Consider the following 18,871-nt stretch of genomic DNA (forward strand, 5'->3'; position numbering starts at 1 on the left):
AGATATACCACCTGACTACACCTTGACCACTAATATCATTCTCTATATGTGTACTATACTAACCCTACCACTCGAGCAACCAATTAAGAGTGGCGATAGGGTTTTTGTTAAACTTTCTGAAGTGACGCAAGTAGCGCGTCATAATGTAGTAAAAAGGGCCTGCGAGCCCCACGATTGTGTGTGTGTCAGGACGAACGCGTGCGCTCCTTGACCCATCCCTGCCGTTTTGCATAAATAAACAGCAGAGTCGCCTTGCTCCTTGTGTGCGTCTCATACTCTATCTCACACCTGGGATATACGGGAGGAGTTGGGGCCTCCCTGCCCGGAGGTCTGCGGACGGCCCGGCCGACCCCGGCAGAATTTCCCCCCGACAAAACCCCCATTCACCCAGCCTAGCTGTCACTCAAACATGCTAAGTGGTGAGCCGGCCGGCTCACCACTTGGGCCAATCAGGACGGAGTGCGACTTGAGTTACCAAGGTAACTCAGTCCAGGGTGCCTAAATCCCCCTCCACCCCTCCTAAGTACCCCAGACAGAGTGGCACCACTTTGGAGGGCTTCTGTGGAGAAGCCCGCCAAAAGTGGAACAAAGGGCTCCACTTTGGGTCAGAGTTACAGAGGTGAACACCAACGCCATTTTAGAATCAAGTTTTGGCAAAAATTACCAACCGGAGTTATAATAATAAAGAAATAACCCGGCGGTATGTTCAAGGCTACCGTAAATAAATGAATAAATAAATAAATAAAGGTATTAGCCTAAAACAATGGGAAATCCCATAGGAAAATATTCGCGGTTGAATATAAAAAGTAGTTTCCACTGCCACCAGCCAAAACTCGATGAGGGGGGACGGAGACGTGCCCCCTCGACTAACAGACCCCGGGGCAATGGAATTGCCCCGGCCAGTACGTCCACAATATGATGGTTTGTACTGGTTCTGTTCAGGATTTGAGACTAGTAAAGTCAATGGTGACTTTACAGACCCTGGGAGACAGTAGTCAGTCCCAGGGTATGGAGTCTATGTTGGGGGGTCCCTAGGACACCCCTGGGTTACGGCACTGAGGGTGCTGTGTAACCCATCTCACAAAAACACATGAGGCCCTATGGAGTAAAAGACCCCATAGCCCATTCAACACAAGGCAAACCAAAGAAACACACTCCAAACATGTCCCAGAGTGAGGGTAAAAGAGTCTCACTCTTGGCAGGAGAAAAAAATAAACCCCAAAAATCCAGCAAAGCTGCTGGGGGACTCACTAGGTTAGGAAATTCAGCCTAAACAGAGAATTCTTCCTAACAATTAGCAACAGCAGAATTACAAGGCTAGGCAGATTTGGAGGCGGGAGAAGGTTTGGAAGGGGCAAGGTTAACCTGAGCTTTTTCTCAAGTGTAAGATGGAGAATGTGGAGTACATTTACTCTTAAAAGTGAAAGGTTAAGAGACCACGTTATGCGAAAAGTATTTAATTATAATTTTAACAAAGCACAAAAGGTACTGACAAAACAGCCAATATCTGCATGCCCATGTCCCAAAACCTCAGATGCCACTAAAGGAAGTGAATGCATCCCACTGAATAATGCCAACACTGGGGCAGAACCCACATATTTCCTCCCTCTTACATTTCTAGAAGTGACCTCTAGCCTATCAGATATGGTCAGACTGTTGAGTGCCCAACTATTGACTGCCTTTTGATTTATTTACTTCTATATATTTAACATTTGTAAAGCGTGCCTAACCCGTGGGTATCTGGGCACTGAAGAGCAGGTAATACAATTTACAGGTGTTACCACAGGCAACAATGATAGACAAAGGATTTACAAGTAGCCAGATTAAGCCCATTTACAAACAATAAGTATTTACAGATACAGTAATCCAATAAGTATATATAGATACAGTAAACACAAGTATTTGCAGGTACAGTATTATTATATAGTGATAATGCCCTAGTCCTTAGTGCAAGAAATAGTAGGCAGGGTCTGGCGAATACTCTCGCTGAGGAAGGAATACAGGTTAGATGTGTGGTCTTAAGTTTTCTGCAGAATGAGGCGTGGGAAGGGTCAGCTCTAATGGCTAGAGGTAGGGTGCTCCAACCTTTGGCTGCCACAACTGGGAAGCTGCATCCCCCGGCCTTGGTTCTTTTGAATCTGGGAACCGTAAGAAGGAAGGCTGAAGCGGAACGTGTGGGCTTGGTGGTGTGGGTTGGAGTAAGCAAGTTTGTGACATATTTGGGAGCTATATTAGTAAGGCATTTGTGGGTGATTGCCATTGTTTTGCATTTGATTTGATCCTGAATCGGCAGCCAAACCACTTTGCTTCTGGTTTCAGAGATATGCTCTCTTCTTGGTATGTTTAAGGCCGCCTGTAAGGCATTTTGAGTGATGTGAAGTTTTTTGATACTGCTGGTTGCTGTGCCAGCCAAGAGAATATTACAGTAGTCTGGTTCTGACAGTACGAGGGCTCTTGCTAAGGTTAGGCAGCTGTCGGTTGATAAGTAGGGTCTGCAAGCGTTCCTGATGCTTAAGGAAACTGGGCAAATGCAGATTGCTTCAGCTGCCGATGTATCCTACATTCTACTGGTTCTTCTGCCTCTTCAAACAGAGCCTCTTCAAACATGACAACCAGTATATAGAGCAGGCTTCAATGAAATTTAGAGATCTACCGTAAAACAATTTGCTTATTTAATCCTAGTGAGGAAAGTAGCAACAGTGCCCAATGCAGACATGGGAACGAACTGTACCTTCCCAAGGAGCAGTAAAACCGATATGGCAGGCATTTCTTTAAAAGCGTGCCAGGAGGTTGCAAGTGGTTGGTGGACCCCCTTTCACATCAGAGGGAGAGGAGGGCGAGAGGTTGGTTCAGGTGCATTTGATCAAGCATTACATGCATTGGGTTTGGAGTGAAGATTTAAGAGCAGCTTATCTACAGTCCTCTGCAAGCATGCATGCAAGTCTCATTGCCTGCATGTGCCACTATTGAAGAAACTGCAGACAATTATTGTTTGGGAAAACAGCTCTACCACCACCAAGTAAAATAGCTAACTAAATAAAAAATTATAGCTTGACTTTGTGTACCCCTACACCTATTCAGCACGAGGGAAGCAAGATGAAAGCAACCTGTTCAAACTTAAAAGGTGGAACCAATGAGGTCAATTAAGTGTGATTGGCAGGGATTCAAGAAAATATAAATCCAGTGAGCTATATGAGAATAAAGACTACTAACGAAAGCCAGAAAAATAAGCAAAGGTCCCACCCCCTCAATAACAGTATAGCACACTAGCAGGCTCCACTGGAAACAGTGTAGTGCGTATTCAGAGACTACCACAACCCATAGACATGCAAAGGCCTAAGCCAGGAGAACAGTAAAGGCTACTGCATCGTAGGTGTGCACACTACTCTTTCTGCACGCATTTAACGTAGAACGAACCCGATATTGAGTGCCCCCATGTTTCAGAAAACAGACTCAGAACTTGCATACAAGTGTCTCCACTTTGAGTTAGTGGTGTTCATCCATTTACTATCACCTTGTGCTACACACAAAACACTCAACGACCGTTACCACATATTCAATGCTCATGACAAAAAGTAATCATTCAGGTATACAGTGGGTGGAGAATAAATCTGATCTCTGAAAAATTATTTCTATCCTGACATTCTAAACAAATGCGTATCTCTTGGACAATACATAGTTTTGCATTCCCTCTTGCCCACCATAAAGCTTCTTCACTTGGGAGCTTTGTTTATTAAATGCTATATTTGTTAACATTCATTTTTGGAACATTTCTTGGGGCGCTTTAAACACATCAAAACGAAGATACACAGAAGCAGACAGGACCCCAAGCAAATACTACTACTTTGAGATGCACTAATACTTTGCCGGAGCCGTGACAAGAATGCCAATGCAGCGGCACCATTGCCAGTCACAGCAGTAGAACAAGGGCTTTGCTAAAATGCCCTTGCAAGCAAGCAGCGGCACAAGTCTTCAAAAATGGTATACTTACAGCTTGGCGAGGCTGTCCAGGCCTGCAAATGCCCCGCTGGTGTCTTCTATTGTGCCTGAGATTTCGTTATGGTCTAGTTCCCTGCAGAGGGGGACAAAAAGTTCACAATCAATTTCTCCGTGCGGGCCTCTCCCTTTAAAAGAAAGGGAAAGGGGCTAGAAAAGCTCAAACAATCTCAGCTTTGTGCTTGCAACACATTTCTTTTATCAGTTTCTCACTGAGGGGGTTGACATTTTTGCTGCACATTTCTGTCTTGCAAAAAGGCCAATTGTTTAGAAACGCCAACAAAGCCTTCTTAATAACCAACATCTGGCAGTCCGATCCACTACACCTTGTACTCTGAGGCACCCAATGTTGATTACACACAATATGCTCTTAGGTAAACTAGTAACAAGCAGCAGCGTCGTCCAGTCTGTTCTTAACTTTGCACTCCAGATTTGTTATTGTGTGTTTGTAAGGAAAGAGCAACATTTTAAGCGACAAATTTAAATTAATAAAGAGTACAGGATTACAAGAGTTCTGCACGCCTGGCATTTAACAAATTGAGTGCTCTGGTACTCTGGGTTTACCGAGTGCACGAGGACATTCAGCAGGCAAAATTACTAATTGCATATTTTAGGAGATACAGGTTAGGGTGGAGACGACTATCAACTATGTTCAAGGACTCTGCCAACAAAGGAATTGGAGTTAGTGATGGAGATAGCAGTCAAAAAGATTCCAAAGGGCAGTGGCACGATAGCAAGACTCTTGGTTAATGGTTAATCGAAAAACATAAGAAAATGTTGCCTCAATATTCAGAATATGCGTTTGCACATATAATGCGGTCAGAATATATCAAAGTAAAATAAACACCAATAAATACCACCAATCCAAATGTACACGCTAACCCACACAATATGTGTACGTGCATACAATATGGTCACAATACAAGTAAGCACAATTCGCTCAGATTCCAAGGAAGGTGGTACACTATATGCATATGTACAACGAAATTGCTCTTAATGAATATCCCTCATATGGGAGAGAGAGAGAGAGAGAGAGAGAGAGAGAGAGAGAGAGAGAGAGAGAGAGAGAGAGAGATAGAGAGAGAGAGAGAGATTCACCCAGCATCTCCCTACCCCCACACAAAAGAATCCCTCAGGCTGGGTGTATGCACTTAACGTACACTCCAGCAATATGCTTCAAATACAAGTAGGCACACTACTATCATTCAACACGCATGTACTAAATGAACACGCTATATTTTGCACAATATAACGCTTTCCACACATTACCATACAAAATGTTTGGAACATGCGTAATAACATTCACATAAGTGATCAGAGACAATATACTTCACAGATAAACTTAGAATGTACAGCAGGCACACAAATAGCCTGTGAATGAATACGTATGCACAAACTACACACCAAAAACACAGCTAGTTAATGATAGCACTGTACATAGAACATATTTGGAATGGGATACGCAACACAAACACATTAAAACAAAAAACAAAAAATGGAAATACTTGGGCAATTGATTTTACGGAAAGAGTTAAAGTTACTACCTATAAAAAGGTGACTTTTATATATATATATATATATATATATATATATATATATATGCCAAGCCGACATGAATATAGAAATGCTCACTTTAATAGCAGTATTTACCTAGCAAGCCCATGCCACTACAACTAGAACTAACTCACACCACTACTTCATAGCACTTGCTTTAATTATTAGATTGCCTATCTAACTCTGTAGTTGAGGAAAGTCTTAATTAGAAGCATATGAAAAGGCTGCATTTGCCACTCGTGGCTCAGGCTTGGCAGCCACAGAATTGACATTCTGGAGTTTGACATGTTGTACAAAGTACAGTGATGTCAAGGCAAAGGAACCACCAAACGTCCACGATTGCCAGAGAACACTCAAGCCCCTCATGCATCCAACATTACCCTATGTACTAACCTACAATTCTCCAAATATGCCTTGGAAAAACAGCACAATTATCACAAACCCTTAGGGCATATCACCCTCCTCCCTTTTGCATTACCATGGGCTACACCCCAACCCCCACATGATTGGCACACACCCACCCACCCGTGCTGTCACAACATTCTTTCATACACTGCATTCCTACATCCCTGTGTTTTTAAAATCTATGTCATGCTTTTTCAGACTTATTTTTCCATTGCTCCTTTTCTATCTTACAACAGACTAAGGTCTCGAAACACCTTGAAGGGGCACAGTACTCCCCTACATGGCCAAGTCTTGGCACTCTAATACTACTACGGTGGTGAATTAGGGCAGTTTCGAAGAATAGTAACATTCGTAGTGTGAGGAATGTTATTAGGAAAATACTTCATATGCACTGATGGCTTCGGTCTCAAAGGAATAGTGCGCTCAAAAATGTTATGGGCTTAAAAGAAGGGCAATAATACAACATATATAATAAACATTTTTTAAATGAAAGTTCCTATGTAAAATGTTACACAAATAATGTTTAAACCCCTTTAAAAATCATGCACTGTGAAATGGACTAGCCTCCTGTGCTGGAGTTAATCTCTGCTCTCGCGGCACTAACGAAACACAAGCCACCTGCTGGTAGCTTTTATTACAGCGGCGGCTTTTGCTTCATTAGTGAAACACAGAGAGCAGAGAATGCAGGCAGGAAGGCTGCTGCCAGGTAAGTGCTTATTTGTTTACATTCAAACCACCGCAATCATAAATACGATCGCGTTGTATTTATGATTGCAGTGATTTTCTTTCCAAGCTTCCCGGGTTCCCCCGAGCCGGTAAAAAATACCATACCAGAATCAGAAAACGTAACCAGGCTGGCTGCAGCCATGAAGCCAGTCTAGCCAAATTAGGTGTGTATGTACATTATACTTGCCAATTAATTATCCGTACAAGATCCCAAGATTTAGCAAATCATCTAAACCGTTCAGGTGGAGCATAAAGGATGGACAACTTAATCATGCAATGTACTGCACTTGGTCAGATGTGTATCTGATAGTAAGCGGATTTGGGTGAAACCTTTCAGAATAGTTCCTGTGTAATAGCTGTGGTCCCTTTTTGAGTGCAGGCCAATCAAACGTTTATCATCATTACTGTATTTATTAATCACATACCTAGTGTTGGGAAGCATTGGAGCACTTTACAACTCATAAGGGGAAGAACACTGTATCCAGTGAGTTTAACGTATATAGTGGGGTAAGTGGGTAAAACGGGTGGGGAAGGGATTGCGGAGGGGTTATCAATGTAAGGAAATGGGGGGGCACTTTCCAAAAAGAAAATCTATTTTGACCAAATTGCTTCACTGTGAATGTTTTTGTTAAAAATCACATAGATCCGAAGAACACTGGGAGGGAAGTAGCCATAAAAGGGAGCGGGAGCTAGCAAATGGGAGGGAAGGCAATTTGGCTGCAAGAGATCTGCAAGCAACTGTTGGAGGAAATGGGGTAGGAGAGCAGATCACCCATGGATGGTGTGTGGACCTAGTTGTTAGAGAGGAGCCATTCCTTGAAAGGCCGAGTTTTTCAGCGAGGTAGCTTAGGGACAAGTCAGGGTGACAGCCTTGCAGATGATGCAGTAGGACTTGAAGAGGATACATGACTGTTTAATAGTTGTGATATAGCAACAGTCATTGGAAAGTAAGAAAGCAGGGAAAACATATCAGAGAATGAGATAGTATATAAGACTACAGGAATCACCCTTCATCGGAAATTAATGATTGTTAAAAAACAAGTTTCCAAAACAGCTTGGCAAAGGATTGGTTTTATGAAAGGTACTTAATCCATGATATGCTATTGTACAAAACTGGCGGTAAAATGCAATTCGTGGAATCACACACTTCATATTAGAGTAATTCGGGTGGCTTTGAACTTTGGAAACAGAGCAGCAGGATTTTACAGACTACCGATTGTGATATTTGAAAACCATTGAAGTCATTTATAACAATTCACCTATGCCAGTTTTGGTGTAAAGTGTTCTGCTTTGCTGACATCTTCTATGTAACCTTCATGCATTAATATCATCATAGGGTGTAATGCGGGTCTATGACATACAGACCACTAAAAGGTTACATTTCACTTTTCCTGTGTTCTTAGATTTGATTGCCCTTTAAAGGCACTACAATATATGGAGACTGGTGGACCTTGATAGTGTTTTTGGCAGCAGGATTTTCCCCCACTGACCTTCAGCTGTCAGTGTTCAAGTCTGCAATAAACACCCCTGCAGAGCACCCAACTTTTCCCACAGTGCACAAAGTATTGTTCGGTCTCAGCTTGGAACCTGATTCAGATGCTTTTTTGTAAAGAAATGAAGGACATGTTCTCTGACAGGAGCAAACATTCAAGCACTCCTCCAGACTCCTGTCGTGGAAAGCCAGTGGGTGGCATCAGAATAAGGATGCTATTGAAACGTCTATTCACCAGCAAGATGGGCACTTTTTTGGACCAGCGCATCATAACGCCTTAAAAGAGGAAAACGGAACCGCTTGCTGATGTCCTTGTCTCTCTGAAGGGAATTGAAGAGTTTGGGCTTTTTCTTTAAATGCAGAGAAAATCCTTATTTTCTATTCTGGACGGCCTTCCTTTGTATTCATGGTCCTCCTCTCCCATGCCAATTTCCTATTCTTTCTGGTTGGATGAGCCTGAATGCTTGCTGCCTTGTTAATCATTGTACAGTGAGATCTTGGAGGCTGACCCCCGTTTGAACATCTCCGCATTTCATCAGCTTCACACCCACCAAAGGCTCTCGAACAATGGGCCATCATTAAAGTATGCAGGGGAGACGATGCGGACCCCTCCATCAAATTAGAACTCGCTTTCCTCGCCCACAGAGCGCTGACAACAAAGGCGCTAGAATGGGGATTTAACTGCACTAAAATGAAGGGATGTACAGAAATCCCGGCACTCTTGCTTCGGAAGCTTGACGTTAAGTCCCGGTGGACTCGTCCTAGCATATGCCGAAACCGCACTTGTGAATGGCTAGAACCATTTGAACATCACATAGAAAGTGCTATTTGCTTCACTCTATAATAAGAAGCAACACATAGTTCACTGACCCGGGATCACAATGGTGTCAGTGCACGTTTTTATTGTTAAGAATGGCATTCTAAATTCGGCAAAAAAAAACAGACCTATATTAGATTAAATCAGTGATAAAGCAGATGTTATCACCGTATTCTGGAAAATTGCTGTGTGTAAACTCCCCATTGCAGCCTATTCCCACCCAGTTTGTCAATTGGGCGGCCCTTGTATTAGTTGTGCATCACAAATAATACGGTCTATACTGAGGTGCTGAATTCTAAATAACTTGGATTGTGCATATTGTACACGAAAAAGGGCAAATGCTGTCACCTGCAATCTTGGCACACTGTAGGCAGAACCAGACCTCCTTGGCTAAAAGGTGTTTACCAGCGACCGTTCAGGGCTGGCGTGCACTCTGCCACCGATCCCTGTGATATAGCTAAGTCCCATCTCTCCTCGCAACTTAATTACCTGCTATCTGGTGTAATCTTCCTTCAGCACATCAGGGCGCACCAGATGAATGATAAGAACACGTTTTGGCAGCATTCAACGCCAGAAAATGTCCTCATCCATCCATCCATAAATAAATAAATAAATGAACAACATCCTTGGAGAGTACTACTTTCTCCCTTAACCTTGCGAGCAAATGATTACAGATGGAAGGATCACTCCAGTCTACTGTAATTTCTTTACTGCCTACACATTTAAAATCCAAGATTACTTTTGTAAATAATTGTGGAAAACGTGTGGCTTAACGACTACAATTAAATTTGAACAGTTATCTGGAAACAATCAATTTACTTAATCATTTAGGACTTCATGAGCATAAAAAAATGATAGTAAGCATTCCAACATTTGGATGATGTACAGCAATGACCATAAGAAAAACGCTGCCACTTTAGTCGCTTGTACGAGTCACATCAGGATGTAGCAGGTGTCCGGGAAAATCGTCAAATCTCTCTGTATTTTTAGATAAATGGGTGTGTAACTGCAGCCACCTCTCCTATGTTAACCAAGTATCAAATCACCCAAAATAATTACTCTAAAGCAATTGGCTACTTTCACATGGAACTATCTAATTGTGTCATTGTCATCTTTGCTAGATGGTCAGTATCATACAATTTAAGTAACTGATTTTTGACCCATACAGCCTAGCAGAGAAACCAACATCCCTTGAAGTCATCCAGTATCACAAACCCTTAATTTCGTCTATATTCTTAAATTAAACACACCATAGTCTTCAAGAGGTTGAGCAGAATAGCATGGCAATTTGATGGCATGACGGATGTGCTCTACGTTAGAAATAGTCAATGCCAAAAGGGGGGACCAGGTCATTTTGATTTCAAAATCAAGCCAGTTAATCAGTCCCAGGCAGAATCTCCACCACCATTTAAATCATGTTGACCCTCCCTTTTCTTCATCATTCCCCTCCTCTGTCTGCCAATGACTATATCCAGTACTTCTGACCATCAATTTCTATAATTCATGACACTAACTGCCCTTCTCTCTGCTCCCTATCTTATCTCTTCACTCCTTCCTGTTTTGGCTACTAGCATCCATCTTCATTAAAGCCAACCCATCCTGTGTCTCAGTTGAATCAGACCTAGACACCAAATATCTGCTTCCAACTGGTCTCTCCTTAACCAATCTTTTGCAATGAGAATCTTCCCCACCAGCTTCAAATTGCCACTGTCCTGCCCATTTGCTGACCTGTATAACGTGCCCAATATCTGTCCCGTCTACCTACTCCCCCAATATTTCAAAGTTTACAAACAAATGCTCTTATATTGGATTACAAGCTATCTTAAAACCAACAACTTCTACGGCCCATTCCAATCTGATTTCTGAATCCACGACTCTGCTGAAACGGCACCAATAACGCTCTCTCACCACCACCCTGAATTAATCAACATGCTCATCTATTGATCTTTGACTGGTCCGACACAGTCAACCACATTCATCCTCTTTACTTTCTCGCACATGAGTATCTAAGGCATTCCCCTTTCCTTGCATGGACACCAACCTCTTTGATCATTCTAATATACCTGTGAGCTCCCACCCATCTCTCAATCACCCATCTCCTGAATGTTTCTGCCTCGGCCCTCTACTCTTCCAGCATCTTTTGGACCACTCACCTGATCTTTTGGATTCCCCTTCCACCTATTCTCCGAGGATCACCCATCATATTCACTCCCCCCGCATTTACACCTAAACCCTACGCCCGAACCACTAATGGACTTTGGAGCGTTTTGCTCAACTTTGTTGAGATATCCCTGCTCATTGTTAAGATGGATTTCTGAACTCTGTCCTGGAGGGGCAGAGGTTCAGAAGGCCAGCCTAGTTTCTTGGAACAGGGTAACCTCTGGACAAGCCAGACCAATCAAGGTAGCGATCGCGGCGGTCAAGACTAGGTCTCAAGAGGGGTGAGGGTGACTGAAAGCCCGCAATGAGCACACAAAGCAAGGACACTTACAAATTACTCCAAGCAGGTGTTATATTAAAAATAGACACATTTATTACAAAGCCTTTGTAATATTGACCATAGCAAAGAATCACGATAAAACTCAAGCAAACCAACACATCACAATCAAATACAATATATACAATTACCGAAGGGTCTAAAAAGTTAGAAGCACGAAATATGCAGACCACCTAGATGGGGAGGAAAACAGGCAGTGCAAGTAATCATTTAGACCCAGTTCACCTTCAGAGGCCACCTAACTAAAAGGAAGTCCGAGCCCTACGAAGAGTGGAGCCTTGTGCTCAAAAGTACCTGCACACGCTGGTGCCAGTGGGCCAAGGGGAGTCTCTTCAAGGAAGTCAGGCAGTTCAGAGCGGTGAAAAAAGAGGGCGAACAGATCTCCGCTACTCCAGCACGGCCTCCACTTGTGGGCAGAAGCAGAGCGCAAGTGCGAAAAAGGTGTGCTGTTTAACACAGCGAGGAAAAGCTATGGGCTACTGCAGGAGGGAGACTAGTTCCTAACATTGCTAATCACCGGTCCCCGATGCAGGCAGACCCAGGCTTCTCCGCGTCAGTTTCAGTGCTGGCAGGTTCTGATACGAGCAGGGGACGTCTCGGGGTCGTGTAGATTCAGCGGCAGCAGAAGTTAGAGTTGAGGATGTCCCAAACGCAGTGAACCGGCACAGTTTGTTACCACGGAGCGGCCGTGTGTATTTCAGCCCAATGTACACTTCTCACTTCAGACCTGGGAATGCCAAGTGTACGAATCGTGGGAGAGTGCTAAGGACGCGGAATACAACACAACCTGACGGCGGTAACAGAGCAAGACTCCTGGGTAAGCTGGTCAGTCCACTGGATGGCCCAGCAACGCTTCCGAAGGCTTATGTGCAGGAGATAATGAAGTTGCGGAGAATAGTTGTTCCCACTATTCCAAAGGGTCGAAGTACCAGTACAGGCCTTCTCGTTCGATCAGAGGCAGAATGGTTTCACAGAGCGACAGCAGTGCAGAGGAGCAGTCCTTCAGCGGGTCACCAGCGATTCCTCGATTCAGTCTCTTGGTTGCAGGATACTTGGCTCCTGTATTCCTTCGTTCGCGAGAACTCAGGAGATCGACATGGTAGTGGTGTTTCCAGCCTCCTCCTATCCACGGTTCCCTTCGCGCCAAAACGGAGGGGACCCAATGGTCACAAAACACTCACACCATACGTGGACCTATCACGGACCACAGTGGTCCCAGGCATTCACGACACACTAGACTCTCTGGCACCCAGGATGTGTATTGGGACCAGACATCCCAGCCCACATCCTGGAGGCGCAACAAGGCCTGCAGAAGCCTGCGAAAGCATCTGTGTTTCGCGGGAAAGTACATGCCCAAATAAGGAAGGCCCTGGGTCGGCTCGACCTGGGGAAGGTGAAGGGGGCAAAGCGGGCAGGACAAAGAGCCTCGTGGTCTGGCCATTTTGGGAGCCAGGCCACCATTTTGGGCTAAGCGCGAGAAATGCGATTAAACAGCCAAAAGGAGCTCAAAACACAAAGAAACGATCGCTGCCACCAGTCCCGTCCTTGATTCACTTGCACCGTTCGTTACAATCCAAAGAGTGTCTAGGGCCTGTAGAAGACTAGAGACCCAAGAGAGCAGTAACAGCTTACAGTGCTCTCTTGTGCCTTGTTGCGCGAAAGCTGCAACATGATAAAAGAACTACGGAAAACAACGTTTCCCGGTACTGACTGTCTTAAGGGCATGTCAGTTTCCCCGTAAGAATGGAGCGAAAGCCCAGAGGAGTGCAGCAGAAGGCTGCACTTCTCTGGCAAAGTCTAGATCATGGTGAAAACTACAGCAGTTTAGGGGTTGCCACATGGAAGGTAAATTACCCAAAATTAAGAAATCTTTCCCAACACTCATCAAGATCCAGCCTTTCTTTCCTTCGCAACATACTTTCACCACAACCTAATCACACCAACCCCCAAGGCCAGCAACATTGGTGTCCTCTTCGACAGTGATCAAAACATCACAAATAGATCACCTTCCATATGACTGCTGCAATGCTCTTTCTTACCTTACCTACCACTTCACCAAAAAACTTCAATCTATTCCCTTATACACCATCAACTTGACTACTGCTCTAACCTCCTCTTGTACCTTGGTTTACTTGTTTGCCAACATTCTCAACTTTGCAGCCGGCACCCTCTACAATCACTTTGCCACTGCGGCCGGAATGCCGGCAGGTTCAGTTGTCGTCCTTAGGTCTATGTCGTACCCAGTCTGTGGGATCACACCACCAGATCCACTTTCTACCCAAACCAAACCAAACCTCTATCTTTTCTAAAGGACCAAGAAAATCCCTTTTGGGTCATCCTTGTGTACAGCATTCCACCGGCTCAATGCAAATTAAAAATTCTTTTTTGTTATGAATTTTAGTACACACAGTACATGGAATTCCAGATTTTAAATTAGCAAATTCTGTGACTTGACCTATTGGAATACCCATGCAGCAGGACTTTCTGAAAGTTATGAGTTCTACACCTCGGCTATTCCAAGGGCCACCAAGTGCCAACGCCTGACAAACTCCTTTGCCAGCCAAGAACAAAAATCAAAATCAAACTGAGTGGGTGAATCAGGTTGTATACGAATTGTTCGAACTACAATTGACCTTTGATCGAATTTTGAAGGTCAATTTTTACATATATGGGGGTGCATATATATATATATATATATATATATATATATATATATATATATATATATATATATATATATATATATATATATATGATACATTACTCACCGTAATCGTATTTCTGATGCTTGTATCTGCTTAGATTCACATGCTGTGCATAGGCCGACATCTAGTGGAAGCTGCGGAGTATTACAGTTTGTTTTTCGAAAATCGAAAAGGGCGTCGACACAGGGCGTGCCAGTAATACTATCCCTAGTGTGACGTCCACTGTACCCATGATCCCTCACGCGTCTAGGATCCCCAGATTGTGTTTTTCCTGACATGAGGTAGCATGAGGAGTAGCGTGAGTACAGATAGTCCAAGCAGATAGACAGAAAGGTAAGACTACAAGCAACCATGCGCCTTCTCTCGGAGGGGAGGAAGGGTGGGTCGCATGTGAATCTAAGCAGATACAAGCATCAGAAATACGATTACGGTGAGTAATGTATCCCTTCTGAGGCTTGTGGAATCTGCTTAGATCACATGCTGTGCATAGATTAGCGAGCAGTACCAGAAGAAGGAGGTGGGATGTGAGAAGGGTCATGAGCAAACAGGTGTCTTAGAACCGCTTGTCCCACTTGTGTATCTGTCTTGGAATGAGTGTCGATGCAGTAATGCTGAGTAAAAGTGTGAATAGAGCTCCAAGTAGCTGCTTTGCAAATGGTGTCGAGGGGAACATTTGCAATGAAAGCCAGAGTGGCCCCAATGCCTCTAGTAGAGTGGGCCCTTGGCGTAAACGGCAGAGTCTTTCCAGAAAGAGAGTAACACAGCTGTATACAGTTGATAATCCACTTAGAGATAGCGCCCTTAGAGACGCGATCCCCCTCTCTGCCTGTAGCTACGGAGACAAACAGTTGATCTGTTTTCCTTAGCGGTCTGGTTTTATTTACATAGTATAAGACCGCCCTACGCACATCTAGGGTGTGTAGTTTCACCTCAGCCGAGCTTTGTGGGTTTTGGAAGAAAGCCGGAAGCTCGATGGACTGGTTTACATGGAACTTGGATATGAATTTTGGTGAGAACCTAGGGTGTGTGCGTAAAACCAGTTTGTCCTTGTGGATAGTAAAGAAAGGATCTTGCACTGACAGAGCCTGAATTTCACTGACCCTTCTTATGGAGGTAATGGCTACTAAGAAGGCCGTTTTATAAGTCAGGTGTTTGAGACTACTTTTATGCATGGGTTCGAAGGGGGGGGCCCATGAGCTTAGCTAGCACCACGTTGAGGTCCCATCCTGGCGGTGGGTTCGAAATAGGAGGGTGAAGTCTCTTTACTCCTTCCATGAAGGCTTTAACCACTGGTACTTTCCACCACGAGACCCTGTTATGGGATGTGGTGTAAGCCGAGAGGGCTGCCAGGTGTACTTTCAGAGAGTTAAAAACCAACCCTGCATCCAGCAGGTGGAGCATGTATGTTACAACGTTGGAAGGAGTGCAATCAACCGGGTTGATTTGTTTATTCTGGCACCAGATAACGAATCTTTTCCACTTGTCAAAGTAACAGTGTCTTGTATTTGGTTTTCTGGACTCTTTTAGAATGTCCATACACCTCTGTGGTAATTTGAGATGTCCAAACTCTACGACTTCAGGAACAATGCTGCTAGGTTCATAGAGTTGGGTTCCTGATGCACTGTTTGACCTTGTTGCTGGGACAGAAGGTTGTACCAGGCTGGGAGTCTGATGGGCTCGCACACCGCCATCCTGCGTAGGTGTGGAAACCATGGTTGTCTCGCCCACATGGGAGCAACTAGGATGAGCGTCATTGATTCCTTGTTCATCTTGTACACCACCTTCCTGATGAGGAGTTGGTGGAAAAGCGTACGCAAACATCCCTGACCAGTTCATCCACAGGGCATTCCCCTGGGAGTCCGTTTGGGGGAACCTGGATGCAAATCCTGGGCATTGTTTGTTTTCGCTTGTGGCGAATAGGTCTATAGTGGGGAAACCCCACTGAGAGAAGAGATCTTCTACTACGTCTCTGTGAAGGACCCATTCGTGTTCTTCTGGGAGGGAGTCTCTGCTTAGAGCATCCGCTAGGGAATTGAGCTCCCCTGGAACATGTTGCGATGACAGGAAGATGTTCCGTCTGAGTGCCCATATCCATATTTTCTGGGCAAGCTTGGACAGATTTGGCGAACGAGTCCCTCCTTGCTTGTTCAGATAGAACATGGCTGTCGTGCTGTCCGTCCTGATCTGCACCGACAAGTTCAGTAGATGGGGCTCGAACGCCTGCAGCGCTCGGAATACTGCCAGAAGCTCTAGCAGATTGATGTGGTTCTTGGCTACTGAGTGAGACCAGAGACCCTGAGCTGTGTGATGGAGATGGTGAGCTCCCCACCCAGTCAGGCATGCATCTGTAGTCACCACTGCCTGTACTTCGGGATCGAAAAAGGGTTTCCCCTTTGCGAGATTCTCTCTTGTCCACCAGTGTAGGCTCTGTACGAGTGTTGGCGAAACGACCACTAGATCGTCCCACTGACCACTTGCCTGAGACCACTGTTTCGCCAACCATTCCTGCATGGGACGCATGCGCAGACGCGCGTGGGGGACCAGGTAAATGCATGACGCCATCATGCCCAGTAACCGCATAGCTTTGCGTACTGTTATCTGTTGACCTGACTGATAATGCGGAATTTGCAGAAGTATATTCCGAATTCTTTCTTCCGAAGGGAAGGTCAATTCTTTCTGAGTATCTAGGATAGCTCCTAGAAACTGTTTTGAGGTGCTTGGCACCAGACTTGACTTTTTCTCGTTGATAGAGAAGCCTAATTCGTGGAGGAGGTCGATAGTCCTCTGAATGTTTGATCTGCAGATTCCTGGGGTTTCCCCCGTTATGAGCCAGTCGTCCAGATAAGGGTACACTGGGATTGCCTCCCTGCGTAGGTGTGCAGCTGCCACCGCCAGTACCTTGGTGAATACCCTTGGTGCTGAAGCTATCCCGAAGGGCAGTACCTTGAATTGGTAGTGGCGACTGTCCACCTTGAAGCGCAAGTATTTTCTGTGCGCCGGGAGCATGGAAATATGAAAATAGGCATCTTTCATATCCAAGGTTGCCATGTAATCCCCCTTTTTTAGGAGTGGGATTACCTCTTGTAGCGTGGTCATACGGAATTTTTGGGGCTTGACATACTTGTTGGCAGGCCGTAAGTCCAATACTGGGTGCATTGTTAAATCTTTCTTTGGCACAAGGAAGTAAGTTGAATAGATACCCTTGTTTACCTGGTGTCCTGGGACGAGTTCTATCGCGTCCTTTAGGAGCAGATTGTAGATTTCCTCGAGGAGGATCTTTTGATGTTCTAAAGAGTGGACTTTTTGTCTTGGAGGGTGGTTTCGGGGACGTTGCAGTAGTTCTATACAGTACCCCTTGGATACCGTCGACAGCACCCATCTGTCGGATGTTATCCCTTCCCATGCCTGGGTGAAGCTGGATATTCGTCCCCCTACTGGGGTTGCATGGGAAGGGACCCTGAAATGAGCGTCACTGCTTTGGTGGAGGCGTGCCGCCTCCTTTACTGGGGCTGCCTCTGCCTCTACCACGTCCTCTTCTACTAGCCCTACCATACCCCTGGGTAGACTGTTGTGAGTTGGTGTTCCACTGTGTACCCTGGGTGTGGGAATAGCTATTTCCTCTATTGGAATTTTGGCCGCGGGGGCGATGAAAATTGCCGTTCCCTCTTTGGTTAGGTGGTTTTGTAGTTAACTGGCCAAGGGATTTGAGGGTGTCGAATTCCTCCTTAGCGTTTTTTAGTGCGTCCTCGACTGCCTTTCCAAACAGGAGATCACTTTCCACTGGTTTGTCCAAGAGTGCAGCTTGTGTTTCTGCTCTGAATCCCGACTGCCTCAACCAAGCATGTCTTTTGATGACAGTCCCCTCTGCTATAATTCTACCCGCATTGTCTGCGGCGTCTAAAGTTGCTTTTAAAATGCAGCCTGAGACGTTTCTTCCCTCTGCACAAATGCGAGATAGCTGGCTCTTAAGGGGTTCGGGAGCGGAATCTATTAGTGCTGCCACTTCTTCCCACTGATGGCAGTTGTAGCTGGCCAACAGTGTGGTGGAATTCGCGATTCTGGTTTGGTAGGCTGCCGTGGAAGCTACTTTTCTACCAAAACCATAGAGTTTCTTACTTTCCTTGTCGGGGGGAGCCTCCGAGGAAGATAATGGGGTTCCAGCTCTCTTGCGGGTGTTAGTTACGACTAGAGAGTCTGGCTTAAGTTGGCCTCTAATATATAGAGGGTCCGACTGGGCTGCTTTAAACAGCTTCTCTACTCTCGGGTTTACTGGTCTTGTCAGGTTTGGGTTGACAAGGGATGGTGCTATTCTGCGTTGAATAGATTTCAGGATGGGAATGGTCTGGGCTACTGTCTTCCTTTCCCCTATTAGTTCCTCCGCGAAGTCCCTCTCTTCTTGGACACCTTGTGTGTCTATGTGGAAGTGGTTAGCTGCCCGAGAGAGTAGTTCATTCAGGAGGGGCTGATTATCTATTGGGGAATCAGACACTGGGGCTTCCCTTTCGACTGGTGAGTCCATTCTGAAAATATCTGGGCTATTTTCTGGCTCATCCTCGTCTTCGTCCTCCCCGTAATAATCTGACACTGCGAGATCTTCTGGTGTCTCAAAATCCTGGCCCTCTATAAGGGAAGAGTCTCCTTGGCCTGTAGGGAAAAGGCAAGAATACGGTTGGACCTCG

General features: G+C 45.0%; 1 protein-coding gene across 1 annotated transcript in view; it reads right to left on the bottom strand.

The window, feature by feature from the left end:
• LRIG1 (leucine rich repeats and immunoglobulin like domains 1) overlaps window positions 1–18,871 on the bottom strand; it is a 661,002-nt gene that overhangs the window by 155,691 nt on the left and 486,440 nt on the right. The window contains exon 9 of the mRNA XM_069643785.1: window positions 3,992–4,072. Within this exon, the coding sequence (XP_069499886.1) occupies window positions 3,992–4,072 (81 nt within the window). The remainder of the gene's footprint in view (window positions 1–3,991; window positions 4,073–18,871) is intronic.

Source organism: Ambystoma mexicanum, chromosome 2p (genome assembly GCF_040938575.1).
Source record: "Ambystoma mexicanum isolate Mex_15411 chromosome 2p, UKY_AmexF1_1, whole genome shotgun sequence".
Classification (NCBI taxonomy): domain Eukaryota; kingdom Metazoa; phylum Chordata; class Amphibia; order Caudata; family Ambystomatidae; genus Ambystoma; species Ambystoma mexicanum.